The 27,977-nt window shown below is 45.0% G+C and overlaps 1 protein-coding gene across 2 annotated transcripts; it reads left to right on the top strand.

Moving 5' to 3' along the window:
- dhx15 (DEAH (Asp-Glu-Ala-His) box helicase 15) lies at nt 1-27,739 on the top strand. Of its 2 annotated transcripts, none has more exons than XM_047608338.1 (14): nt 1-270; nt 2,804-3,134; nt 4,225-4,418; nt 5,504-5,663; nt 6,747-6,965; nt 11,264-11,431; nt 16,859-16,945; nt 17,342-17,491; nt 17,985-18,093; nt 22,245-22,436; nt 23,465-23,587; nt 25,591-25,781; nt 26,614-26,783; nt 27,196-27,739. In XM_047608338.1, exons 1-14 carry the CDS (start codon nt 266-268, stop codon nt 27,311-27,313), a joined length of 2,217 nt encoding a protein of 738 aa, XP_047464294.1. In that variant the 5' UTR covers nt 1-265; the 3' UTR covers nt 27,314-27,739. The 2 variants fall into 2 exon arrangements, with proteins under 2 accessions (XP_047464294.1, XP_047464287.1); XM_047608331.1 differs by lacking the exon at nt 1-270 and adding an exon at nt 310-467.
- The last annotated feature ends 238 nt before the right edge of the window (nt 27,740-27,977 follow it).

The raw sequence follows: 27,977 nt of genomic DNA on the forward strand, positions 1-27,977 counted from the left end.
TCATCATCCCGACTCTGCTGGGGCTTTGAGGCGCAGCAGCAGCAGCAGACCTCCCGTATCCGACAGACCGACATCCTCCGCATTGAATCCGCGCCCGCTGCTGCTGCTCTGGAGGGACTTCTCGGTGGACCAGCATCATGCGCAGGACTCACTAACTCCTGTGGACGCTTTCCCCTTGCAGCGCGGTCACCTCCTCTCCAGCTAAATTTGCCGCTTTCGAGTCCCTTTTTTTTTGTCAAGGATAGTAATAACAATAACAATAACGATGAGGTAAGAGCTTCCGGTCGCCATTTTGCCGGCGTTTAAATGTTTTTTTTTTTTTTTTTTTTTTTATTAGGGGAGAATCTGCATGCATGGGGTAATTAATTAGTCCCTGTTTGGACGGATACCTGTGACAGGATGTCCAAGCGGCATCGTTTAGATTTGGGTGACGATTATTCGCCAGGGAGAAAGAGGTCCTCTGATGGGTATGTACCGCCAGCCTGATTTATGAGCTGCTCTGAGCCGCTGCAGGCTGTTTGTTGTTGTTCTGATGCTAACACGCGTTTAGCTGATCAATTATCAGAGGCGGTGACGGGAGTGCGTTGATAATGATACGATAAAAAGATGCCAGTTGTTGGCGTTTAATGATGCTAACTGGGTTCTCCATCCAAGCACTTTGTAAACAGTCCTCTGGCCTGGTATGCTATATGCACGTGGCTAATGCTACATGCTAGCCGGTGCTAGGCTAAGCTCCGGCTTTTTTAGCATAAAGATCATAACTAAGAACGATGTTATGACACAAACTCAGCGTTTAATTGTGAGTAATTATTGTCTGCTATGCCACGGGGCAAGTACGGGATGGCCATGCTACTCACGGGACACCTGCTTAGCCTGGCTAATGTTTGTAGCTTGACGTAATTAAGGTGTCACTGTCCTTAGCTAGGGATCATTTCAGGATAGCGGTACATTCACATGAGGCTTTTGGGTCGAGACGAGACACAGCAGCGACTCTATTGTGCAGTGCCACTGAGAAAACAGACTCAGGGTGACTGCTTTGCATTTGTCATCGCTTTGACCTTAAGTGATGGAGACGAAGCAGTGCACTACTACAGTGGTTATGATTACACAAAACGGACAAGTACCGTTTTAAAAGCATCATGCTCAAATGCTGGTGTGCAGGATGTAACTTCCCCGCAGTCAAGGGCATGAACACGAGAGATGCTCACATCCAAGGAAGCTGTCAGGCCAAAGCAGATGATGATCTGCACTCCACTAGTCATGCCTGGCATCATTTTCCAGCTCTTACACAGCAGGAATCTGACAAAAAAAAAAACTGTATTAATAAGTTTAGGATAATAAACTGTGTTTATATGACACAATTCCCGCACACACAAGTGTTAAACAGAAACGGATTTGTTAGAAATTCAGCTAAGAGGGATTTGCATGTTCAAAAGAAACAAAGAAAACATCCAATGCAAGGGTTGTACATGAACTGCTTTGGGACCTTTTGAATATATTGTGTGATGTTTTCCTCAATCTTTCTTTTATATGAATGGTAGTTGACAAAACTTTACTATTATAAGAAGGATAAGCACAATATTTGTATATATCTGTAATGTATTGTTTTGTTCTACTGACCAAAATAAATAAATAGAAATAAAAATATGTATAAAATGACTAATAAATCGAACAAAATTAAAGCATGAATAATAATAATAATAAGCCTAATAAAAACAAAAAATAAGCAAAATAAAAGCATGAATAATGAAAAATAAAAAAAATATTTCAAGCGAAAGCAATAAAAAAAAAAAGTAAAATTATGTGTCTTGAGATGTTGTAATTAATACACTAACTTGCCACTTAACAAGCCATACTAGTCAAAAAAAAAAAAATACACTCTAACGTAACAGTCCAGCACTAAATCTCAGCTTTATGAATGTTGGACTATTCAGAATTAGTTTTAAATAACTGAGAGAACTGCTAATCCAATTATGTTTATGGTAATACTGAATTGCATATGCGTTGCACAGGCGCATGTTTCTGTTATTTTGACCACCCCGTTTTAGTCAGTGGGCTCGGCTAAACATCACAAACACACTCAAAAAGTTAAATTGTTCAGTTCAGTCCAGTTTTAACAGCGCAACAAACATCACCCTCACAAGTGATCGTACAGATAAATTGTCGCAGTGTTTCCACATAACCTGACCTGTATGACAGTGATGAAGGGGTTTGGTGCAGGATGTTGCATTGCAGGTAGTAGCACAGGAAACAGGCAGTAGACTTGTATTTAAATTTGATTCATTTCAAAGTGAAACATTTGTGATTTAGCTCAAGTGCAATATACCAGACCCATCTTTTACATTTGGCCTGTGTGTAGTGTAGCCAGCTTAACAGGGCTCCGTTAACGCGCCAAGTTTTATGCATGACATTTTGCAGCTAATGTGAGGCTATAATTCACATTCTGTTCTGAATCCTGAGAATATATCTTTCTACAATAGGGGAAAAAAAAAAAAACACGCTGTGGACAATTACTTTATTCATGACCTTTGCATGCTCCACTTGATTAGGCTGTGCTTTTTACCACCACGACAAAGAATGTGCAGTAACCTTTTCATGTACTTTCAAAAAAAAGAAACATCTTGACATGGCCTAACATTTGGGCGCTGTTTGTTTCATGTTGTGCATTTGCAGCAGTTTTGCGCCAGCATCCACTTGAAGGTGTATACCTTGGCTTTGTTGGGAGCTTGACAGTGTGCGCGCGCGCGCGTGTGTTTGTGTAGGCCGTCCTTTATCTAATGTTGTCGCATTTTCTTCCTAACAGGCGCGACAGAGACCGCGATGAACGTTCGAGAGACAGAGGCCGAGACCGCGACAGGGACCGAGATGTGAGGCCTTCGTCCGGGATGCCCGGCGTCCCAGCTGCAGGCGGCTTGGGCTTCCTTAAACAGCCGCCCATGCAGCAGCAGCAGCAGCAGCAGCAGCAGCAGCTCAACCCTTTCACCAGCCTGCCCCACACGCCTCGCTACTATGAGATCCTCAAGAAGCGGCTGCAGCTGCCGGTCTGGGAGTACAAGGAGAGGTTCACCGACATCCTGAGGCGGAACCAGTCTTTTGTGCTGGTGGGAGAGACGGGCTCTGGAAAGACCACGCAGGTAGAAAGGCAGAGTATTCGGCATCTTTGTGCACCGCAGTAGTGATCAGTTGCAAAATAAACCTTATTTCCTGACTAAACTCATTAATGTCATAAACTTAGAATTAGGGCTTTTAAATCAGTGTAGTTAAATAATTAAAAATGAAATGGAACATTATGTTTCTGGAGTTTATTTTGCGTTTCCTGCAAGAGCTCGGTTTTCTGCTTTTTGAATGTGCGATTGAAATTAGATTTGATTAGATTAAATCACTGGTCTAGCTATGGCCTTCATCTGAGGTGAATATCTGCCGACTTAAATGAAGTGGAATCGTTTTGTCAGCGATGTCGATCTGGATGAGGCAAAAAAATTTGTTTTATTCACTTTCACTGTTCAAGCTCATTAAAAACAAACACACAGTACCCCAAGCTGGAGGTTGTTTCCCGCGTGTCTTTAAAGAAAGACAATCAAGAGATGATAATTAAGGTTGTTTTCTAAAATTATGGTTGGTGCAAACAGAAAATACTGATTAATTATCAGAAGTTTAATCATCGGGGTCTTTAGAACGTTTGTCGGCATAAAAAAAAACAACAGTTTTATCGTTTTGATTTAGCTTTTTCCTCCGGTTGTCGTGGAAGAACTGTATTCACTTTGCCCTAACATAAAAGAAGGTGAACGCGTCGTCGCGTATAGATGACACTTGAAATCCCAGTCTAAATGCAATTATTCACAGAGTCCCACAGAGCGTTCCACCCAGTGCCTCGCTGTTATTGCAGTCAGGTACTGTAAGTGTTAATAACAGGTTTAATATTGTCCGTGAAGTGTTTATCTCTTCCATATCTGTCCTTGGCATTTTTCTAATTCTGATTGGCTGACATTTCAAAGACTAGTAAGATTTGAATCACCTCTAAAGGTCAGTCATCCAAACCATAAGCTTAATAGAGTGAAAGACAGACTCAACATTCATTTTTTTTTCTTCCTAGCGAGCTGCTACTGCAAGAGCACATCTTCAACAATGGTTTTACCAAACTGCACTGACTAAACTCCAATTGTAGAACATTTGCATCTGATTTCTGTGAGTTTGGCTAAACGTGACTCGCGTGCCGCTTTTCAGATCCCTCAGTGGTGTGTGGACATGGTTCGGTCAGTGCCGGGGCAGCGGAGAGCGGTGGCCTGCACCCAGCCCAGGAGGGTGGCGGCCATGAGCGTCGCCCAGAGGGTCGCTGACGAGATGGATGTCATGCTGGGCCAAGAGGTGGGCTACTCCATCAGGTTTGAGGACTGCAGCTCTGCCAAGACTGTGCTCAAGTAAGAGAGACGAGTTTTCAGTCAAAAATTCTACTTTCTTACTTTATAAAAGCATACGGCTTTATTCCTGGACGTTTAGTAAAAGCGGATCCCCCTTGAACATTACGAGGTCCTCACGATTTATGACACGTTGTTCATTCGGTTAAGGAATGGGCCTCTCGTTAAGCAACACGTAATATCCCGGGGGGTGCGATGGCGCGTCAATCTAAGCGGTTATATAGAGGCTCGGGATGTCCCGATTAGAATCAGGAGCGATCCAGGCGTTTGTAAAATCATCGGATTGAATTTATGTAGTTGAGGTAAAAACATCTTCTTGGCTTGTGTCAAAGCTGTCGAAAAGAAAAAGTTAGTAAATTGTGCAATTTGCATATTTTGCAAAGTGGTGTTACAACTTGATTCGTGACCAAAAAAAAATAAAAATGAACAGAATACGTCAGGCAAAGGCTGCACCGTCACACTGACCGCTATGTTTAAAACAGAGTTTCATTAAGACGCCATAGAGAACATGGGTTTTCAGGAGTCGAGGTTTAAGCTACTCTCTTCACACGACCCTGTGTTTGGGAAAAAAAAAAAAAAAGCCTTTATGAATCACTAGGTGAGGAAATTTCGTTTATTTAAGATCGGATGGAGACTTGGACCAGCACTCCTAAATATTAAAAGATCAGTATCGGGACATCCCTAGTAAACTCAGATTGATCTGAAGTGTATTTCAGCTCCCTCTGCCAAGCAGGAAACTCTTAAACTTTTTAAAAACGCGATGATCTGCTACTGCTATAACCGCTATGCACGAGCATCCTAAGAGAAAACATCCTGACCTCAAACAAATCAGACGGCAGCATCAGAAACACAAGCCACTGCAGCTAAATCTATTATTTAGTGATAAGTTAACCAAAAATTTAATGGACTAAAAAAATAATTATCCGTTGCAGCTGTAGTATATTGTGTTTATCGAGTTCTGCTGTTTAAAAAGGGGAAAAGACGCCTTTGTGCGGTTGATTTACTTGCTGCGTAGATGTTGATAAAGCCTTTTCTTGGAGTCACCGTTCTCACAGTTTTTGGCTGCTGCGTCTCTCCTGGTCACCCAGGTACATGACAGATGGGATGCTGCTGCGGGAGGCCATGAACGACCCCCTGCTGGAGCGCTATGGCGTCATCATTCTGGACGAGGCCCACGAACGCACATTGGCTACAGACATACTCATGGGAGTCCTTAAGGAGGTGGTCCGCCAGAGGTCTGACCTGAAGGTACAAACAGCTCTTAGAAATATCCTTCATGTCAGGACTGGATACTGCAGTCCTTTTCACTAGTGATTTCCCCCTGGGATCAATAAAGTCATTCTGAAGTTTCTGAATGTTAGAGGGATTCATCTGCAGCACTGACGTTGCCATAAATGCGAAATGCGTTCCGTGCTTTCTATTAAACAGCCGAGGGCTAAATGCGGTGGCCGGCAGGATTTATGTCCCTCTCTGTTCTTTTGTAATTTTTTTTCCCGACCGCTCCGTGTTTGTTGAGAAAAGAGAAATGTTGTAGATTGACTCCGAAATTTACATCTCTTCTCCACCCCTGCTTTAATCCAGCCAACCAGGTGGAGAACAGCGACGTGTCGGCGTGGCTGGAGCAGGCAGACGTTTTATAGGCTAGAGTGTGCCAGACATAATTCTCATAAAGCAGATGGGTAATGACTAGTTGTTTGTCAGTGTGGAATCAAAGGTTAGATCGTTGTTCGCAGACTGTTAAATGAGGTCTAGGTTATTGGGAATGATCATCCACCCACACCCTCTATCTCCTTCATCCCTATCGCCTACCAAATTTGAAAGTTTAATTTGCCTTGATTAAGAGCAATTATGATGTCTCGCAGAGCGTAAAGCGAAATGCGGAGACGCTGGCCCCTGAAAACGTTCGAGATTGAAAATGGGAGACGCGTTTCCCATCAGAATCCTAATGCACTCTATCTAATGGCTCTGGAGAGAACATTGTGTACCCAACATCAGGAACAAGGACTGTCATAGCTCTGTGTAGGTCACTGACTCGGAGTGGAATGCCAAGTCCTACATTATGGACGCCATCTTGGGTCTGTGCCAGCACGCTCACCTTAAATTCAGAGCATCACCCCCTCCCATGAAGGGCTTTGCACTCTAACTTGCGTTTGGGTGCACCCTTGTTAATTTGTGCATCCTTATTCTCAACCATGAACAGGTGTAATATCCAGTTAACTCTGTCACTCGATTGTCACTGCAGCCATTTAATCTGTTTGATATCCTTTACCTCTTTCGTGAACACGTGGTCGCAAACGCGTAACTCCTCTCCTGTGCCCTTCTCGTCTTCAGGTCATTGTCATGAGTGCGACGCTCGATGCCGGTAAATTCCAGGTGTACTTCGACAGCTGCCCGCTCCTAACTATACCCGGACGCACGCACCCCGTGGAGATATTCTACACGCCGGAGCCGGAGCGCGACTACCTGGAGGCTGCCATCCGCACTGTGATCCAGATCCACATGTGCGAGGTGGACGAGGGGGACGTGTTGCTCTTCCTCACCGGACAAGAGGTACGACCCCGTAATGACATTATTTATGGATCAGCTGTGCTGTTCTATAAACACTACATGTGTACAAACAGACTTATTGCTGTGTTTTTTTTAAATGACTGGGTCTAAAGGTGGGTCGACTCCCCGTGGTGTCGCCCATAAATTGCATTAAGCGGTCGGTTTACATGCACCTGAAAAAAATAAATTGTTTCCTTAATCGGACATTAACCGGACAACTTAAGTGCATGTAAACATGTTACTCCGACTAAAATTGGTGTTCTCCTTATATGATTTAGACGGCCAGATATTGCGATTGGAAATCAATTTTCTCCGGCATGTATACACCCTAGTTGGACTTTAACTGGTCACCGCTTGTGCCCATGCTCCACAACCGCTGCACTGGTGTATGACCCAAAACAAAAACATCCAAAAAAGCCGGTTGCTGAAGAAGACAAAGCTAAACAGAGTTGGTAGAAGAGCCACCTGAGGGATAGCACCATCTTATATGTACAAGAAGTAGCGCACACATTACGTACGAGGTTAAAAAGCTGAACTATTATCCGTCTTGGTGTTGTTTGAAATGCCGATCTGATGCATGAACGACTCCAGTTGTTTGTTTTATGATGTAATAGGTCAACCGGAAAGAGGGCCATATCAAAGCACTGAAAAGGTGCATATCGCCACCTAGTGTGGAGGAGGAAGATATGTCCACGTCAGTTATTCGATTATCTGTGTCTTCTTCAGTTTGTGGCATTCCTTGACTCCACAGAGCATGAGTGGATCAGAGGTGGACAATCAAATTAAATGTACAGTTGTCAAGAATTATGAAATTAGCTGCTACTGTTTTTTTGTACCAGGTTGGAAACATATTTATCTCTGCTGCAGAGTTGGTCATTTTAACATAGAGATCTATAGGGACTGACTCCTCCCTTCTTCAACCAGCCCCATGTGGTCTTTCAAGAACTGCAGTTTTTTGCACATCCACAGTGGCTTCATTTTTCAATTAAAGTTTGCAGCTTTGCATTTATTCCATAAAGAATCATATTTGTATTTGATATATCTTCTTTCATCCTGTGTTTGTTTCTTTGTTTTTTTTTCTTTAATCAGACTAACAGCCCTTTCATTGGTGAAGCTGCATCTCGCGACTATTATTTCTGCTTCATAAAAATGATGGATCATATCTTCTACACATCTCCAAACCTAAGAGTGTGCACATTAATCTAATTACAAAGCTGCACGTGTGGTGTCATGACCACACGCACTCTGTGCACAGGAAGTTATTAATCTGCGGATTGATAGATGTTAACGCACTGACTCTGCCTGTCTGGGAAACGGCAAGCATTTGTACGGCGATGGGGAGGGGGGAGGCGGGGAAGGCAGAGGAGTGACCCAGATTCCACCCTTCCCACAAATCTCTGAAATTAAGTCATTTATTATTTTTTTTCTCCCCTCCTCTCCCTGCAAATGTTGTCCACTGATGTGTAATGGAGGGCAGGGTCTGTGCCCAGAGTGATGAATTTGGTCACAGCTGGGCGAATACACACACAAACCACACACACACAAACCACAACCACCAACAAATGTTTCAATCTCCTGGTTGCTGGACAGGAGAAACCTGTCGGATCTAACGGGGGGCTGTGTTGGTTTGATTATTCTCTCAGCACTTTGACAAAATGCTTTTAGAGACCTTGTGATTACCTCTGGTTGTAAGGGAGAATGAATGGCGGAGATTGAAATGCCACGTTTGACTTCATTTCAGCAATCATACCTTGGATGAATGGCACCGGTTCTTCATCTGCCTCAAATAAATTCATGCCACCGCGACTCTCCCGATCGCAATTTTTGTGTCGGCTTGTTTATAAGCAGTAATTATTTGTCACTCAACACCAGGCTCGAGTCTTGTTGTACACCTACGTCGGTTTTCATTTGTCAAACTGGGATCAATATGCGGCTTGTTACAAACAGGATGAAGTCATCGGGAGAGGAGGAGGAGGAGGAGGGGGATGGGGGGTTGGGGGGGGACACGTCGTTTGAAGTGGTCTCCTTTGAGAACCGGTTGATTGATTTTAGATTTAGTGGTATCCCAGCTACTCAAACAACCAGAAACATTGATAGTCGCTCCCATGAGTGAGTAGAAAAAGTCTGGGATGTTTGCAGGCAATGTGTTCAAGATTTTTTATTTTTTTTTATTTATTTTTTTTTGTAGTTAGATGTAATTTGTTGATTTATATAACCCCCGCGCCGTGTCAAGCTAAGGCATTACCGAGAGCACTCCCACTGAGAGTTCATTATCGCCCCCTCCTAATTGGGTTAAAGAAGTTAATGTGTGGTGGGTCTGACAGAGATGGTTGTTCAAAGGGTGCGGCAGCGTGCCCCTCCAGCGCTTCTTAACCTCTTCAGTCTCCCAGCAACTTTGATGTAGACTAATGATTGGGAGGCAGATCCGTGGCAAAGCCATAGACTCTTCTTTTTTTTTTTTTCCTTTCTTTTTTTTTATTTCATCCGACTGTCTCATTTATAACAGACGAAAGCGAGCGCGCAGGGCCGCGTTCGTCTCTCCCTTCCCCAGACTTTCTCTTCGATATGAAGCTCCCGCAAACAAATGAAACCGAGGCACCAACTCGAAACAAGAAAGTCGGAACTTATCACAGCTGTCGAGCAAAGATAAGTCCTAATATTTAAGCTTCCCCCTCAGCAGCTAACATCAAAACAGGAGGATTGGTTGAGGAGGAGGGGGGGGGGGGGGTTGTTTGCTAGTCAAGAGGAGTGCCTAAATGTGTCGGTTATTAGCTTGGCTGGAGATTGTTGCTTCTGGGGGTCGCGGGGAGAGCTGGTGGACAGGTTCCCGACGCTGGCCAGACGCCCTCATGCGTGCGCGTGCACGCGCATGTGCACACTTTGTCTTCGTGTCCCTCGGGGACAGACAGCCAGCTTGCTTCCAGCACTTTGGCAAAGAGGTCCTTTTTTTTTTCCCCTTCCATGGCAGCTGCTGCATCCAGCGGCTTGATAGGCTATTAATACCGAAGCTAATTTTACCAATCCATTCAGATTTACCGTTTTCCACTTGTCAGTATGTTGATTAAGAGGCACATGGCCATCAGCGGGGTTTGACTTAATGCGATGAACAAGGGGACAAACGGGGCTAATAACGCGCTTGCAGTCCAGAAGGAAGAGGAGGAAACATCACTCCGGTGCTTTCTCGCGTCGAGGCGAGCGGCGGCGTCTCGCCGCGGCGCCAATTAAGTCGGTTTTAGTCGTCATTAAAGCAGGCGCGCGGTGTTCTCGGGACACAGACGTGCTATTTTGCCAGTTTGGGCAAAAAAAAAAAAAAATGATGTAACGCCGCAGTTCGTCGGTAGGCACCAGTTGAATCAAAGAGCTGGTTCATCAGTTTGTGACGCTTTGAAAAATTAATGCATTGCTCCCGTGGGCCTGCAGGTGGTGCAACAGTATAGGCTGTAAAGTGACACATACATGCAGCACGGAGAGGATTAAACTATTGATGTTTGGGGAAAAAAAAATAAGAAAATAGTCGCTAATGGTGGGATTTGCTCAAAAATGAAAGAAATGTATTGTTTAGGTTCATACATGGAATTACATTAAACTTACATGCTGGAATTAACTGTATGTAGAAGGGGCAAAAGGGCTTGTGGAATATATAGAGACATATTTAGTACATTTAATGCTATACTCTAATATGTGTTCGGTTGCTTTCTTATTCCTGCTGGTACTCGGGGCCTCTGTCTGTCTGTCTGTCTGTCTGTCTGTCTGTCTGTCTGTCTGTCTGTCTGTCTGTCTGTGTGCCAGCCCACCGGCTCTCGAATGTTCAGCTTCACTAAACTGATCTGCCATGATTTGCCGCTGGTTATGCATCAGTGCTGCAGTCTCATATCACATTCCCCGCTACAATACTGCACTGTGGAATAATGAACCCCCCGTTTGAGTCTGTCTGGCTCTCTCTGTGTGTGTCTGTGTGTGCGCGCGCTTGTGCCTTCCAAGTGTGTGCACGTCCATGTTTCCCATGATTGCTGCATTTGACAACAGAGCCACAGGGAGCTCGGCAAAGCAGACTGCAGTCCAGGTTTAATTTCCTCCGTCAGATGGAGCGATAGTTAGAACAAATGTACTGTAGCGGGGAACCACGGTTTCCCCCGGCCTCCTCCTCCCCTACCCCCGCCTCCGCCGCCGCCGCCGTCCCCTATCATCCCAGATCCGCCGCCATTGTTTGCCCAGGTGTTGTTCAAAAAACCTGTTTGATTCCCGGCGTTCGCACGCGCAAGCGGCCGCGCGGATTAATTGTCGCGCTTCTGTTCTCTCAGGAAATTGACGAGGCCTGCAAGCGGATCAAGAGGGAGGTCGACGATCTGGGGCCGGACGTCGGCGATATCAAGATCATCCCGCTGTACTCCACGCTGCCCCCGCAGCAGCAGCAGAGGATCTTCGAGCCGCCCCCGCCCAATAAACCGAACGGCGCCATCGGAAGGAAGGTATGGCTACGCCGTGGGTATAAAAACACAGGGGGCGGGGGGGGGGATGAGTGAGTATAAACCGAGTGCGGCTGGTGGAGAAAGGCCAGATGGGGAAATAAGATGGGTAAAGTAAAAGAGCTGTAAGGTAGGGACAGAAACTTTTTTCCCTTTCTCAGCTTTAGCGCAGAACTGACTCACACAACATATGCTGCTTTTGTCAGCATGCGATTCTCTGCTCTAAATTATAACTGGGGTATTACTCACGCCCTCTGAGCCTCAGGAAAGTACTGCATTCTCAGTCATTTTTATCTTTCCACTACATTTGCACAGGCCCTGCTGGAGGCCCGCTAAGACCTCTGCTGTGTGAGACCAAGTGAAAGGTGCGCATTATATGCGCTGACCAAAAGCGGGACTCCGCTCGCCGTACACAGCACAATCTCCTCCTGCCACTTAATCTCAGAGGAGCGGATGCTCCCGTTATTGATACGGACACGAGAGAGTTCGTCTCTTAAGCGTGACATTTTCCATTCAGGTGGGTTCACCACTAGAGCAGCGGCACCACCTGCACTGGCGCACCGTCGGGTCTGACGGTCTATCAGAATATCATCAGCGCCAGCGAACGAGCGAACGCTGACCCCGAGCAACTGATGGGGGGACGGTGTTGATGAATGACTCATCGCCACCGCCTCTTTAATTGAGTCGGAGCAGGTTCAAAAATATTTATGGGCTGTCAAATTTAAGCACGTGTGATACTTTAAGAATTTTACGAACACGGGGGTTCCCTGCACCTTGAATAAAACGGGGTCTAACCACTGTTTTAATAAGTAATATTCGACACCATGCAGGTCTGTCATTAAATTTATATTTCCAGCAAGGCCCTAACCAGACGGCATCCCAATGTGATTTGGATCAAACATTTGACACGAGCCCCCTCTCCTTTTACCGCCTTGGATTTTATAATGTCTCGAGGCTTTCTGTTTGAATGGGCCGTATGCGTGCTGCACGGGCTTAAGAGGCTCAACACACTTAGTATTTCGATTACCCAGTGTTGGATAAGATCTTCTTCAAAAGTTCAGACATCGTTCCCAGTGTTTGCCTTTGCTGTTCAAAGGGATGTTTACATGAAACAGGGCCATGGCTGCTTAGGGATCGGCTTTAATATTACTCGGCTCTGGCAATGGCACCTGCTCGGCTGCAAGTGTGTTTATATACTACACACCGATCAGGCATAACATTATGACCAACTGCCTAATATTGTGTAGATAGATAGATAAATGGATACCTTGTGCCACCAAATCAGTTGTTACTCATCAGAGAATGGACATGGGCCTTCTGATGGTGTCTTGTAGTGTATGTATATATTATTTTTTTTTTAATTTTCCCCCACAAATTTAAATTTGTTTAAATACACATTAACATGAATCCAACATATTTTGGTAAGGGATCAATGGAGGCAGAAGATGGTATATTTCAGCACTTCACTCACTCATTCAGCCATATGTGAGCCGTCCTATCAGCGCCTGTCAATCTAAAGCGTCCTGTACACAGTGGGACACATCCCTAACGCTGCTGAGCCAATCTCTAGGCCGCATACTACACGCTGACTCTGTCAGGTTCCCCTCAATTGGTCCCCACGTGAAATCCCAGAAGCACATTGCAGTATTAGCAGATGAGACGCTAACAGTGCAGCTCGCTCCCATCAACATCCATTCATTCAAGGTAAGATAAGTTGTGTGCTGCTCCGCACGGTCGGACATCTCACTAAACATATCTCACTTATATTTGAAGCAGAAACTTGAATCTGTCAATTTCTTTATCTGTCAGTTATACATATACACACATTCTCGTTAGGTATGTTCATGGCCCAGTTTAATATAGACCATATGTAGTACGTATAGAGGGTCCCCACTTACTCTTTCCATCTTTTTGGGGTCCTTGGCCTGAAAAATGACCGCTGCGCTAGAACAAGGAGTTGTCCCAGAGCTCACTGAGCTGCTTAAATAGCAGTGATAGTAATATTTAGTTTTTTTCTGTAATGTCTCCATGATTCCCATCTGTTACGTTCATACAGGAAATACAGTGAATTTGGAGGTCTTCACCGTTTAACCCAACAGATATAGTATGTCCCTTCCACCCCCAATGGTTGAATTTGTCATGTGCTTGTTGAATCGGTCGAGGTGGCACCTTAAGTTGCCGTGCTTGAAGCAAATGTGCTTCTCCTCAGTGACTGACTGAGCGACTCATCAAGTGAAAAATGCAGAGATGTCATCCAAGCCAGCCGAAGAGGAAGTAGTGAAAAAGAATTAAGGTTCGCCACATCTGCCACTACGCATGCTAACGACTGCATTAGGCACCCCTCAATTAACATAAAGCACTTGCTCGTCATTGCTCTATTTCTCCCGGAAAGCCGCCGATCTTCCGTTTTTGAGCAGTTTAATCATTTAAAACCAAGGCAGGAATTGACTAATTACTGACAAAGACTATAATCTCACTTTGCTTTCCAGCGTCCTGAAGATCGTCTCTAATAAGTGCACTGTGATGAGTGTGAGGATTGTTTGTAGCATGGTCATGTTTGGAATAGTCCCTCAAATGTCATTCGTGATTCTGCCACGTATCCATTTCAATGAGCTTTGAATGTGCGTGGTGGGGGGGGGTCGACGCAGCTCTAGGCACGTTCTTCTTCCCCCCCCCAGTCTGAGAAAGGCTTTATTTGTCAACAAGGCCGTATTTCCCTGTAGGGAATGTGAAAGATGGTCCGTGTTAGCTATAGTAGTTGCTCTGCTGCAGGTAATAACCCAGAAATAACATGCAGAGATGATGCTCTAATGATATTACTGATGAAGAAGCCAGGATTATCCAGTGCAGCAACAGACTGGAAGGAGCCAGCCAGCATTCAGTGTAATGGCCCTAGCCTGGATAATCCTTCAGAATCAATGCAGTCAATGAGGCCACCCATATGATCATGAAATGTGAGAGGGTGTCATGTGTGGCATCTGCTGGAGCACCGACCGTGTCCCAACCCGCACAACAGTGGCGACCTCTCCTCGTCCATTTTTATAACTTGAAGCATTCCTGGCCTTTCTTGGGATGTTGGTCGCTGACAGGTAGGGGTCCCTCACGAGATGCTATCCGGTAGTCTGATCAATCGTGGACGACTTATACTCAGGGGCTTCCCATTGGCTTTTAGAAACCATGGCAGTCTCTGGTCGTGGGGTTCTTCCTTGAGATTTCATTGTGTTAAACCATGTAAGAAGAGGTGTTCTTAAAAAATCCAGTCTTTTTCAGTTTGTTTCTCTGCATCTCAGTCATTATTACACAGGATGAGATGTTACAATCCCTTGTGCCATGATCCGAGGCAAAACGCATTTAGAAACCCAGTCTAACTGAAAAACCGAATAGTAGGCTAGCAGGCAGCTACCACTAGGAATGAACAAGAAGACACCAGCTAAATAGCCTAACCAACAGCAGTAGGTGAGAAGTGATGGGACATGCGACTTCATGTCAACCAACACATCTCCCCTCTGCAAAACACGAGGCAAAACTCATTAAGAAACCCAGTCCAACAGAAAAACCGAGCAGTAGGCTAGCAGGCAGCTACCAACTAGCAACCAACAAGAAGACACCAGCTAACTAGGCTAGCCAACAGAAGTAGGTAAGAGTGATGAGACATGCGACTTCATATCAACCGACACATCTCCCCTCTGCAAAACACGAGGTAAAACACATTAAGAAACCCAGTCCAACTGAAAAACCAAATAGTAGGCTAGCAGGCAGCTGCCACTAGCAACCAACAAGAAGACACCAGCTAACTAGCCTAGCCAACAGCAATAGGTAAGAAGTGATGGGACATGCAACTTCATGTCAACCGACACATCTCCCCTTTGCAAAACACATTAAGAAACCCAGCCCAACTGGAAAACCGAACAGTCAGCTACCACTAGCAACCAACAAGGAGGCCCCTCCCTTCACCGATGTTTCGCCAAGTTAGGCCCACGACACCTCAAAAGGCTTAACAGTGAGTTCCAGTGTCCTGGAGTCATCCCCCCTCCATGCAACCAATATAATGGTGTTTCATTGGCTGGATCTGTCCCTGCACTGCTTGGCTGCGTGTAATATTTTTATTTCCACCTGTAAAAATAGGTAGACGTTGTTGAGATTGTTGTCATAATTTTTCCAGTGAAGGGATGAGTCTTCCACTTGAGCAATCATCTTCGACTGCGCTGCCAGTAACCCCTGAAAGTACCTGGAACTTGGATTTATTATAAATATAGTTTTGTGAACACGTTCGCATCAGTGCTGGAAGAAACGGAAGAATGCACAATAATGGTTTCACATTATCACATTTCTTTCTGTGAACGTAGGCTGCGACTGTTATTTAGATATCTTCGAGCGTTTTTACTCATATTTGTTATCTAGGTTGCCAAGAAGTACATATAAACCCAACCAGCTGGACATTGGTGTCACACTCATACCGGCCTTTTATTGCCACCTCCACATTTGTGGACCTGAATACTAAGGGGGGGATGTGTCTTTCGACAGGTGAATTACTTGAGGTCAAGGGAGGAAAAAAAAAGGCCCTCCCCAGCATTAATAACTAAACAGTCAGGCATTCTCAGGCTGCAGAGAAATCCTCGCTTAAAAGGTGGGGATTTAAAAGTCTCTGAGGCTCACAGCTTGAAGACAGCTGAAGAGGCACGGCTACAAAGGAAGTGTGTCAAGTGTGCAAAATTGGTTCTGTGGACCTGTTTCAGCAAAGACTACAGAGGACTGTTTGGTTTTGTGCTCGGCATTTGATCATGGAGACTACCGAGAAAGCAGACGGCTACCACCAAATGACTGCCTGGGTCAGCCTGCAGCTTGTTCCCGGCTCGCGACACGTCGAGCAAGTAAAAAGATTTTCAAAGTGTGGAGAGGCGTTTTTTCCAAACACCCACGTATTAAGATATGACACTGGAGGGGCAGTTGCCACTAGAGAGGGCCTTGAACCGGGCAGCCGCAGTCTGAAGTGACTCGGTAAATGAGAAGGGTTTCTCTGTCCACTCATTTCCCCACTCTTATATAAGGAGAACTCACCCTAACCGAGGTCACGGTTGGCGTGAGAGCAGCTGCAAATCTGCCTTGCCCTCCTTGCCTCTTCCCTCTTCCCCTTGTTTGTGTATATGATGACAGCAATGGACCCACAGGCTGATGTGACTCATTTGATTTTCCTGTTTTTTTTTTGTTTTTTTTTCCCCCTCAACAAGATCTAAGATTGGGGGATGCGAGTTCAAGTTTGCCTATATTGTAGAATATCTTAAATTTTTAGCTTTACTGCACAACACATCGTTTATATGGAGAGTCCGTTCTTACTAAAAGATGCGCATTCTGTTTTCTCACCCCCGTCTCGTCAGCCTCCAAAGACGCCGGGTGGATTATTTCTTAACTCATGCCTTCTCATTTCCACAGGTCGTCGTGTCAACAAACATCGCCGAGACGTCCCTGACCATCGATGGCGTGGTGTTTGTAATTGATCCGGGATTTGCCAAGCAAAAGGTTAGCTTCCCTCTTTCTCCCCCTCCACCACCCCCTCCCCCATCTTCTCCCGCCACTCTCTATCTGCCGCGATCATCTGCGTCTGTTGCCTGCGAATCCCCAGATAAACACAGCAGTGCGCACCTGACAGCGGCAAAGATGGAAAAGCCTGTTATTTATTCCTCTGACATTTCACCAGCCTGAAGCCAAGTCATACACATGGCTCAAAAAGAGATTATGTATGTGCCACGGTGGATTGTGTGCATGTGTTATTGTGCGTTTTCTTGTTAGCTGCTTGTAAACATAGTAGATTATGGGTGTTGGTATTTGTAACTAGCATTTTACAGCTTTTCTGGTATAATTTTTATTTTTATTATTAGCAAGAAGCGTAATTCATTTGCTTCTTTCTTCTCTCAGGTTTACAACCCTCGTATCCGAGTGGAATCCCTTTTGGTTACAGCCATCAGCAAAGCCTCGGCCCAGCAGAGGGCAGGTCGAGCTGGACGAACACGCCCCGGAAAATGTTTCCGCCTCTACACGGAGAAAGCGTATAAGACCGAAATGCAAGTAAGAACCGAGGCGGTTTTTAAACGTTATTGGAACTGTTTTAAGTGTAAACACGTGATCCTCGTATCTCGCGCTCTTTGCGACGCCACGAGCACTTTGTATTCCCCCGGAGCAGCCTTCCAGCTGGAAGCCCTTTTTATTATGCAATATTTGCTCTTAGAACTCCTCAACCCCCGGTTCGGATGAATTACGATTCCAAGAGCCTGCTGCTAAACCACACCTTCCCCACCCTTCCCCATAACCCCTGTTAATGGCACAGCCACCTCGTGACAAATGGGCCTGTGGAAGCCCGGCTCTCTGCTTTAACAGGCTAATTCTTTCACATCACGCTGAGTGGCAAAGGGAATTTTTTAAACAAGTTAAATAGACCTTCAAATGCCCAAGAGTCCAGGTCTCTGTTCAAGTTGACACATGAGGGATGCATGAGTAGATAATGAGCGCTCTGACTAATCCATTTTGAATTGTTCCTCTGGCTTTCTTTTCCGTGCCGCAGGACAACACGTATCCAGAAATCCTCAGGTCTAATCTGGGCTCCGTGGTGCTGCAGCTGAAGAAACTGGGCATCGATGACCTGGTGCACTTTGACTTCATGGACCCGCCAGGTTAGTGTAGAGATATCGCGACACATCTCGAATGCCCGTCCCAGCTGCCCCCGGTTTAATAGGCAGGGTGCACCCTGCACAGGTCGGGTAAACACACTGTCATGCACACCTACGTTAAAACCATCTAATTTAGAATCGCCAGCGGTATTTGTCTTTGGACTGTGGCAGGAAGCGGGAATGCTCAGAGAAAACAGCACAACCTTCACGTTGCGAGACGGCAGCGCTGACCGCCCCCCCCCCCCCCCCACCTCCATGCGGCCGTTTAAAGTAATCACGTTGCAGCTGCTTCTCTGTGCAGCAGTTGGGGTCAACCGTTTCTACACAAGAGGCAAACTGCCCTCAGAAATGTCACTTTTATTGTGAGGCATTTGACGTACTTGTGCGCGCGTTGCTATCATTTTTCCAGTGAAGTGGTGAATCGTTCACTTGACCCATCATCTTTGACAGCGCCGCCAGTAACCCTTGAAAGTACCTGGAACTGCATTTATTATTTATTAGAAACAGGAAAATGGGAATTCGTCGGACACGGTGCTCAGCTACTGTTGAGGCCACAGGTGTCGGTGCAGCAGCCGCGACTGCGACGGCATGAATTCTAATGTAAATATCAGACGATGTGGAGATTAATAACGGTACTGGTTTTGATCAGTTTAATCAGTATCGGGATAAATGCAGTTCCAAACTGCTTTGAAATCTCGCGGCGTTTAGTTGGGAGTGTGGTTGTTCTGATGTATGATATCAAATCTGTGTTGACTGTGTCTCTTGGGGGATTTGGGAAAAAAAATAAAAAAAAATGACAAAGCACAGAAGGGATCTTGGCGCAGATCAAATAATACAAAGTGAATGTTTGGAGATTTGAGGACACGTGCCCCCGACAGACATGAACTACAGGGTGGCGGTTTTTGTGAGCAGATTGTTTCATGTTTTACACCGATCTGCCACAGCATTATGACCGCTGATACGTGAAGTGTTTAACTTTGACCGTCTTGCGACAATTCAGTCTTCTGCTGGGAAACGTCTGGACCTGGGATTCGTGTGGATGTTGCTTAGACATGTAGCACCCACCTAGACCGGACCAGACACCCCCCACCACATAGCAATGACACGGACGCACACATAGAAATGATTCAGGAACAACTCAAAAAACATGAAGCTCAAGGTGTTGACCTGGCCTCCAAATTCACTAGATACCAAACTGGTCAAGTGTCTGTGGGGTGATCCACAGAGGCCCCTCCCCTCAACCCATAGGACCCAAAGCCCCCCCCCCACTAACACCACAAGACACACTCAGAAGACCCATGTCCATTCTCTGATGAGTCACAGCTGTTTTGGAGGCACAAAGGAGACCTGCACAATATTATTAGGAAGGCGGTCATAATGTTATGCCGGATCATTGCTGTTCAGAGAGAGAGTGGGAGGAGTTAGTATTCCAGCCCATCGGCCCGTTTATGTTCTGCCTGTTTGTTTCTGTATTACACCTGAATCATGCAGTATCCATTCCCAAACATTATGATATTCTCCAGGAGAGTGTGTTAGAGCATCTTCCCGAGGATACCACCCCTCCTTTCTCTATCTTTAACCTCCCCTTCCCTCCTCCCCCCCATCCTTTTTTTTTTTTTTTTTTTTTTCTCACCATAATATAGTTTTCATCTCACCTCTGAGATTAAACCCATCTCTCCCCGTCCACTGTGGCAAACGCCATTTTGAGAATGAAATTGGTTACATCAATAGCGGCGCTATCACCTTGGCTATTGCCTTCCCTTTATATTCCTCCAGTGAAACGTGACTGACCTCCACCCCCGCCCCCACGTTTCTCACAAAACGAGAGGGTATACGTCAACAAATGGGGTCGGCCTTGTCGGCGGAGTCTAACTGGGAAGAGTGGGGTGAAGGAAAAGAGGAGGATTACCTTTTTATTTATTTGATCCAGCCGCGGCAGAAGGCTTCTCTTAAGTAGCTCCGGAGCAGCTCGCAAGCTGGAGCCAGTTGGGTGCAACAAATGAAGTCTGCTCTCAGTCGGAGAGTGTTCCAAGACAGGTTTTATGACATCTATTTACAGTGGATCAATTTTGATATGCTGTGTCAGAGGACTACCTCTGAAAATGTGCAGGTCTCTGGAGAGTCAGGCTATAGACAATGAAATAATGGTAGGGCATAACTATTACTATTTTTAATCCTTTTTTTGGCATTAAACTGGTTCTGGTTGGCCTTAATACACATTATGTTTCTCTGTGTTTAAGTTGGAGTCAACTTCAGTCCACTAAATCTCGTCCATGGTGCGACTTTTCTTTTACGTTAATAACGCATAAACATCGGGCTTATTTCCAACTTTTCGCGCCTCATTCCTCGCCGGCAAAACATAGGAGCATCACAAAGAAATGGAAAAGCCCAAAGAAATCAGTGGCGATTTACACGAGGACTCGGCTGGGTGGGGGGGGATTCATTTTCCTTGTGACATTTCTAAAGAAGTACCTTTCAAGGCCAATGCGGTTTAATGTACCTTTAGCCTTTTCGCCTCATTGATTTGGCCCTAGGTTAATATATCGGATTCTCGCGTGTTGAGCCAGTCAATACTTACTTTCTGATGAGTCGCGTTGGGCACAGATTGAATTTCCACACTGGTTCATTATGCTAGCAGTGCTTAAAAATGAGATTTCCACCTTTTTGTTTCGGCTCCACACAAGCCCCCGGTGTGGCAAGCAGTCAGTGTTTGCCAGCGCTCACTTTGTGTATAAATAAATAATTAAAAAAAAAAAAAAAAAAAAGTCTGTTTGATGCCCCAAATCAATATTTTGTTAATTATAAAAAAAAAAAAAAAAATGTCTCCCTTCTGTTTGAAATTGAATTTTTTTTTTTTTTTTTTGTCGAGCACTTGGGAGAAATGAAAGTGAGCGAGCACCGCGGCCGGCGCTTGAAGCTAATTTTCAGTTAACATGCAACTGGTCATTAGGCTTCAGCTCTCGGGAGCCAAAGGTCAATAATTGCATCTGGAGGAAAAATCTTTTAACCAAACGGTGGAAGCCTTTTGTGTTGAAGCATTAAGTAGAAAGTTCCCCCTGTAATTGCATTAGTTGTTTAGGATTGCTTGAGCCCAGGATGAAAAATGAGCTCTGCCATGATTACTTCTCCGCTAAGTTGCTGTCTAGCGTAACTCCGGCCATCACACAGCCGGAGCCTTCTCATTTTGATTCACCTCATGCTCCCTGCCACCAAACCCACTCGCAAGCTTCCCTTTTGTTTGAGTGTTTGTGTCTTTCCTTAACTCGCATTTGTCTTCCATTAAACCTCGGCGTGCAGCAGGTGATGGAGCTCAGCTTTTTTTTTTTTTTTTCCCCGTCCTCCTCTTTCTCATCCTCTGTCTGAGCAGGTGGCAGGTTATCGAGCCAAGAAGAACATTTCTGTCAGTAAATGCCGGATTGAACGACACCTCGGCTAAAAAAAAACAACAACAACAGTTTCAATTTGTCCGTTCTTTTATTGAGGAATATGTGAACGTGTGATGTTGAGTTTAGGGGTGCTCGCGTTTGACAGGTTGAAATGAAGACGACTCAGCTTCGGTGCCAATTTAATTACATTACCAGTGAGACAAACAGGAGATGAGGCAAACGAGCTGTAAATGAATGAGTGGCCAAATGTAACGTTTTATTTTATGCAGATGACACCTTTGTCGTACAGACTGACCCCTGGATCGGCTAGTCCACGTGTTATTTCCTCAGAGACATTATATAATGAAGCTGAATGGTGTATGGTGAAGAAATGACTGAAATCATGGGTTGATTAGACAGTTTTATATATTTTTTTAGTTTCCCCCCACAAATTTAAGCTTCTTTAAATACATATTAACATGAATATTTTAGTAAAGGGATAAGGAATAGCTTAATATTGAATTCAAAATGGCCTGTAAAACCTTGAAAGACCACTGTCTTTTCAAGTGCTTATTATAATTGTTGTTAAATTACGTGACTGATCATCACAGTTCTAAATATAACAAGAAATATAAATGTGTGTTAATCAGTTCTGACATAAATTAATACGAATCAGTCGAATTACACTTCCGCAAATTGGCCGTATCTGCCGCATCTATGTGTGTTTTGCCCACGAGTTGGATCGTTATAATAACCCACTCCCCCGCCTCTCCGTCCCGTCGTCTCCAGCCCCGGAGACCCTGATGCGAGCCCTGGAGCTGCTGAACTACCTGGCGGCGCTCAACGACGACGGCGACCTGACGGAGCTGGGCTCCATGATGGCAGAGTTCCCCCTGGACCCCCAGCTGGCCAAGATGGTCATCGCCAGCTGTGAATTCAACTGCTCCAACGAGATCCTCTCCATCACCGCCATGTTGTCAGGTAATGCTCGGGGCCGGTCCCACTGCGTGGGTCCGAGCTGCTGCTATTTCCCCCTTTTCCCGCGCTCACGGATCGCGCCACAGAACCGAGCTTAACGGAAAGGAGCAGCTTCTTTACCGTCTAAAACCTTTCTTTGGAAATGATGCTAAGAGCTAAAAAAACCATTAGGGGTTTTAGGTACTGGAAGCCCTCAATGACATATTTGAATAAATAAGCCAGACCCCAGATGTTCAAGTCTATTTAAAATAAGTCAAATGTGTACCTGCTAAACTTTAGTACAAGGCGAGTGGAGGATAAAGTCAGTGGTGTCAGCTGTTATTTGTGGAGAAGGGGAAAAAAATACATGTCTGTACAAAATGTATAGGTGTAGCTGGAGCAGCACCAGCATGCTACAGCAGTAATTGCACTTTGGGCTTGCCAAAGCAGAATGCTGCTCATTGAGATGAATCTTGACTCCTTTGAAGGCAGCACGAGGGTCTTTGAGAGCGGGGGAAATGGATTTAACTAGCTGCCTGGACGTGGTGTGCACTTAAAGCAGGTGTTTCAGGATGGCAGGTTTTTGCTGAGTTCATTAGAGTAAGCAGCAAAAAGTACACCTGAGAACGGTGCCGCCACAGCAACCAGCCATGAGGCTCAATAAACACAGCTTTTATCCATTAAAGGCACAATCAAGCGGGTTTGACGTTAAGCAATTCAGGGCGAGTTCACAGGAGGGGAGAGGGTGGAACGAGAGTCTGGGGGAATTCTGCATCACTGCATCAAATAGATTGTTTGTTTGGACTGGGTGTTTCTCATGTTTTGCCGCTTCTTTTATAAAGCCACACTTAAGCAGATGAGGACGGAGAAGCCCAAAACTCCCCCCTCGCCCCCACCCATTTCCCTTTTTCCACCGTAAACACTTGGCGATGCAGTGCGGCCTGTGAAGTGCTCTGTGCCTCTCTTGAGCTGAGGCCTTGTTCCTCTCTGTGGGATTTGCTTAACTTATCCCTATGGGCGGCTGTGTTGGGGCCTATACCAACCTTGTCTAGTCCCGCAGTGCTTCGTCCGACCCACGGAGGCCAAGAAGGCGGCTGACGAGTCCAAGATGCGCTTCGCCCACATCGACGGAGACCACCTGACGCTGCTCAACGTCTACCACGCCTTCAAGCAAAGTGAGTTCTACTAAATTAGCTAAAAGTTAGCGTTCTAAGCCTCGTCTCTACCCCGGCATGTGATTTACCGTTGTGAAGCTTTTTTTCTCCTGCAGAAGTCTGTCAGGTCCAAATATGGTCATGTCCTTTGTATTGGCAACCAATCGTGAAAGTAGAAAGGCTGATCCCAACCTAAACTCAAACTCCCATTGGTTGGTGTCAACTTCTGACAACGTGATTTGTTGAAAAGCGCCACCTGCCGGCCTGTGTTCATCCGTGAGGATCATTTAAAAATGCTGTGAATTCTCCTCTAAGAAGAAAATTACAGCTCAAAGTAGCAAGAAAAGTCAGACTCATCTGAGTTCATCCGGCCGTAAATTGTCTTTGGTAAAAGGAGACGAAGGTGGAGAAGATCCGTTATTATTAATTTAATCTGATATTTTGATATTATATGTGTTGATATGATTATATGATATGTTTCGAAGGGTTTGAGTAGAGCTGGTTTTGGTTTAATGCTTTCTAATCAAAATATACATGATTTTACAATGTAAAACTTTAAAGGCCGTTGTCTCAAACTGAGTTGTTCTGCATCTCCACTTCAGTCGTACTTATCGATACCAAACGTTCCAGATTTATTCCTAATTATACAACAAGTAGTTCCAACCAAGCAATCTGATTGTACTCAAATCAGCATTACAGCATGGCTGACTCATCACTAAAAATGTTGCTCCACCAAGTCTGTGGCAACACTGTAACTGAAACGACTGAAAAATACGCTACAAAATAGATCGGTTTGTTGTTCACAGCATCTTTGTTATAACTTGGGCAATAAAAGTAAGCATTTTTTGCTCATTTATGAATTATTGATTTAGTTCGGTAAAGTCCGAAACCGCATTAAAACACGAACAACAGCTCAGAGTTCACTCGTCTGGGACTAGAAAATCATTTCTGTTGCTGGGTCGTTACTAAGGTTCGGATTATCTGCTGCAGTGGTGAACTAGGTTCCATTACACATAGGAGTCTACTCACGTGACTGATTGTGTTCCAGTTATTAGTCAGACCCCATTTATTTCTATGGAAACGGGAAACACACTCGCAAAAAAACTGAAAATTTTGAGGGCATCAACATGAATATATATTTAATTACACGCTTTATTTTGTTGGTAATTGTTGTATAATCGCAATATTACTTTTGCTTAACTACATTCTGCGGGTATTTACAGAGAGGATCTTTCATATATCATTCAGAGCCTGATTCATATATTATTTTATCCTTAAAAACATGGCAAAGTTAGATTTTTTTTTTTGGACTATTGACAGTATTTTGTGATTTCTGAAGTGATAAAAAGAGATACTCAAAAGCCCCTCTGTAAACACCTGGAAATTGTATCTGCTAACAAAATGAAACAAGAATTTTGAACCTCATTTTAGCCATTATTCAGATTTCTGTCATGGAAATGTATGCTAATTAGTGCATATTTAAGTAGACGACTCCTCATATTTGCATATTTCAATATAAATTAATAAACCAAATAAACAGAAAACTCATAATACAAAAACTTGAGAGGTTTCGCGGTGATATCTATTAGTTAACAATTTTACCCTATTCTCCTGTAATGTCTCACCTTAAAACGTGTCTCAAGTGGGATCCCAGCAACGTCCTGCAGACGAACGGACGCATCATTGTGCTGCTGTGTCAAAACAACGGATCGCAGAGACCAATAAACAGTGCTGTTTGGCGATATTCCTGTTTAATTTGTTAGTTTTATTAGTTTACAGCTACAAGAATAAAAGAAGAAATAACTGCCTGATGTGGAGGTTCACTGCTCGTAATAGCACCCGTGATAATATAAAGTTTCCTCATACTTTCAAGGTGTCCTAGCCTTGAAAGGGCGAGGACCGATTGGATTGTGGCCACAGGAGGCACAGGTTCGCCTCCAAACGTGTTTCGGAGCGACCGGCTCTCAGATGCAGTTTGAATCTTTACCTCGGGACTCGACTAAACCCTCTCTCGTCTCACGCAGACCACGAGTCCACCCAGTGGAGCTACGACAACTTTGTCAACTACCGCTCGCTGATGTCGGCCGACAACGTTCGGCAGCAGCTGTCCAGGATCATGGACCGTTTCAGCCTGCCGCGGCGGAGCACCGAGTTCAGCAGCAGAGACTACTACGTCAACATCCGCCGAGCGCTGGCCACGGGCTTCTTCATGCAGGTCGGTGGCATCTGGGCGTGTTTTCTTTGTTCTTAAGCGTCTCAGCTCCTTCAGCGTGCCATCTTGGACATGCTAAGCCCCCCTGTTTAGTCTCTGAACTCGTTGTTGTCATTGTCAGCCATTGTTGCATTCCACCTTGATATCTTTTCATGTCAGATCAAACGCGGTCTTTATATCCAGCTCCACTGCAAATCTGATGCTCATTGAAGTTTCGCCGCGTTCAGTTTGATCGTTTTTTAAAAAATAAATAAATAAATAAGTGTTTGTACTTGTAACCGAGAATGCGCCTTAGAGCTGCCTTTAAAGTAAACACACGCACACAAATGCACGGTGTGCGGTTTTAAACACATAACCCGAAATCAAATCAATTTGTTTCTCGCTCACTGAAACAAATGGTGGCACACCGAGCCATTTTCGGGGGCTACCTGAAACAAGCAACCTGACAAGTTGAATTATGGTGTTAATATTTAAATATTTGTCAACATTAACCTTTATCTCGGAGACAAATTTGCAGCCCGTGTTCGCGCGTTCGCAGCGTTTCAGATCATGTCTTTGTTTTTGGAAGGGCCTTTATTGAGACTGATTGCCTTGGTTAATCAGGGCCGTCGCCGCAGCTCGACCACGGTGGGGGCCAATCCCTCACCAGCCCGTTACAAATGTGTCTTGAGGGTCATCTTCGTTTTTATCAGAGCACTAATAATTTACTCCAGATATTGTAGACAAATTAAATGAAGCACTAATAAAGGATTTTCTTTATCACTTTCTTTGTCCTCCTCTGCACTCCTCTCTGCCTTCGTTCCCGTCCTCCGTCTCTTCTCCGCGCCGCCGACAGATCGCTCACCTGGAGCGAACAGGCCATTACCTGACGGTGAAGGACAACCAAGTCGTGCAGCTGCACCCCTCCACGGTGCTGGACCACAAGCCCGAGTGGGTGCTCTACAACGAGTTCGTGCTCACCACCAAGAACTACATCCGCACGTGCACGGACGTCAAGCCAGAGTGGTGAGTTTTTCGCACAAAAACGCGTTGACACAGTTTATACGGTTTCGTTCAGCTTTGTTTTGCTTTGCCTTACGCTTCATCCTGCGTTTTTTTAAGCTTTAACTCAAGTTGAACCGACCTCTGAGAGAAACATCCAGAGAAAATAAAAGCAATTATTCCAAAGATCTAATAAAAAGGAGTCGCCAGCCTCACCAGTGTGCGAGCCTGTGAGCGTCGCACGCCGTGGGCGAAGCTCCGACGATCCCCCCGCCCCTCGTTTCCGCCTCCCCCTCTGCGACCTCGTCCAATTACGTACCAAATTTGTCGCGCCTGCACCGCTAGTCACCGCGTGAATATGAAAGAACGGCTTTCTCCCACAAGTAAACACCAAAGACAATTTTTGTGACTAATGTTTACTCGCTTCCTTTCTTAGGCTGGTGAAGATTGCCCCGCAGTACTACGAGATGAGCAACTTCCCTCAGTGCGAGGCGAAGAGACAGTTGGAGCGCATCATTGCTAAGCTCTCGTCCAAGGAATACACTCAGTACTGAGAAGATCTGCATCCGCCCTGTCTGTACAAAGTAAAATCATTGGAACTCTATTTTTTTTTTTGTTTGTTTTTTTTAATTATCATCTTCATTTTGAATCCTGTTTTTTGTCACGGTGATGCGTTTTCCTATTGCTGGATGTCCTGTTTTTTCTTAAAGACAAAAGAGCGAATGAAAGGACTATAAAGACTTGTCATCTGTGTCCGTCTGGAGCATGGTACTTCACGTACATTTCAGTAATAATAACAGATCTCACCGTTGTTTTGCTCGTTCTGCTAAATCAGTCTACAAAGAGAGGCTTTGGCTCAAATGTAATTTATACCGTATTTTGATGCGAGCATAATGTTATGTTCTCTTGTCGTGGAGATGGGCAACTGGGTCACATTTCCCGTCTAATGTTTAACTTAATAAAAATGCCTTTGTTACAAAGCATTTTTTAATTTTTTTGCTCCCCCCCCGCCGTCGGCATTAAAATAATCTCTACGTAAACGTTTCTCCCAACAGCTGCCCGCGCGCGCCGAGCAGCCGCGTCTTGACCTGCTAAAAAAGCCGGCTCGTTTCCCCGGCTCTTCGGGGAAGTAGAATCTTCTTACTGGGATATTGATAGCACCAGAAACAGTTGGAGTGAGGGAGAATGTTAATTACAAATGTTTCGGAACAAGATCAG

This window comes from Mugil cephalus, chromosome 1 (genome assembly GCF_022458985.1).
Source record: "Mugil cephalus isolate CIBA_MC_2020 chromosome 1, CIBA_Mcephalus_1.1, whole genome shotgun sequence".
NCBI lineage: Eukaryota > Metazoa > Chordata > Actinopteri > Mugiliformes > Mugilidae > Mugil > Mugil cephalus.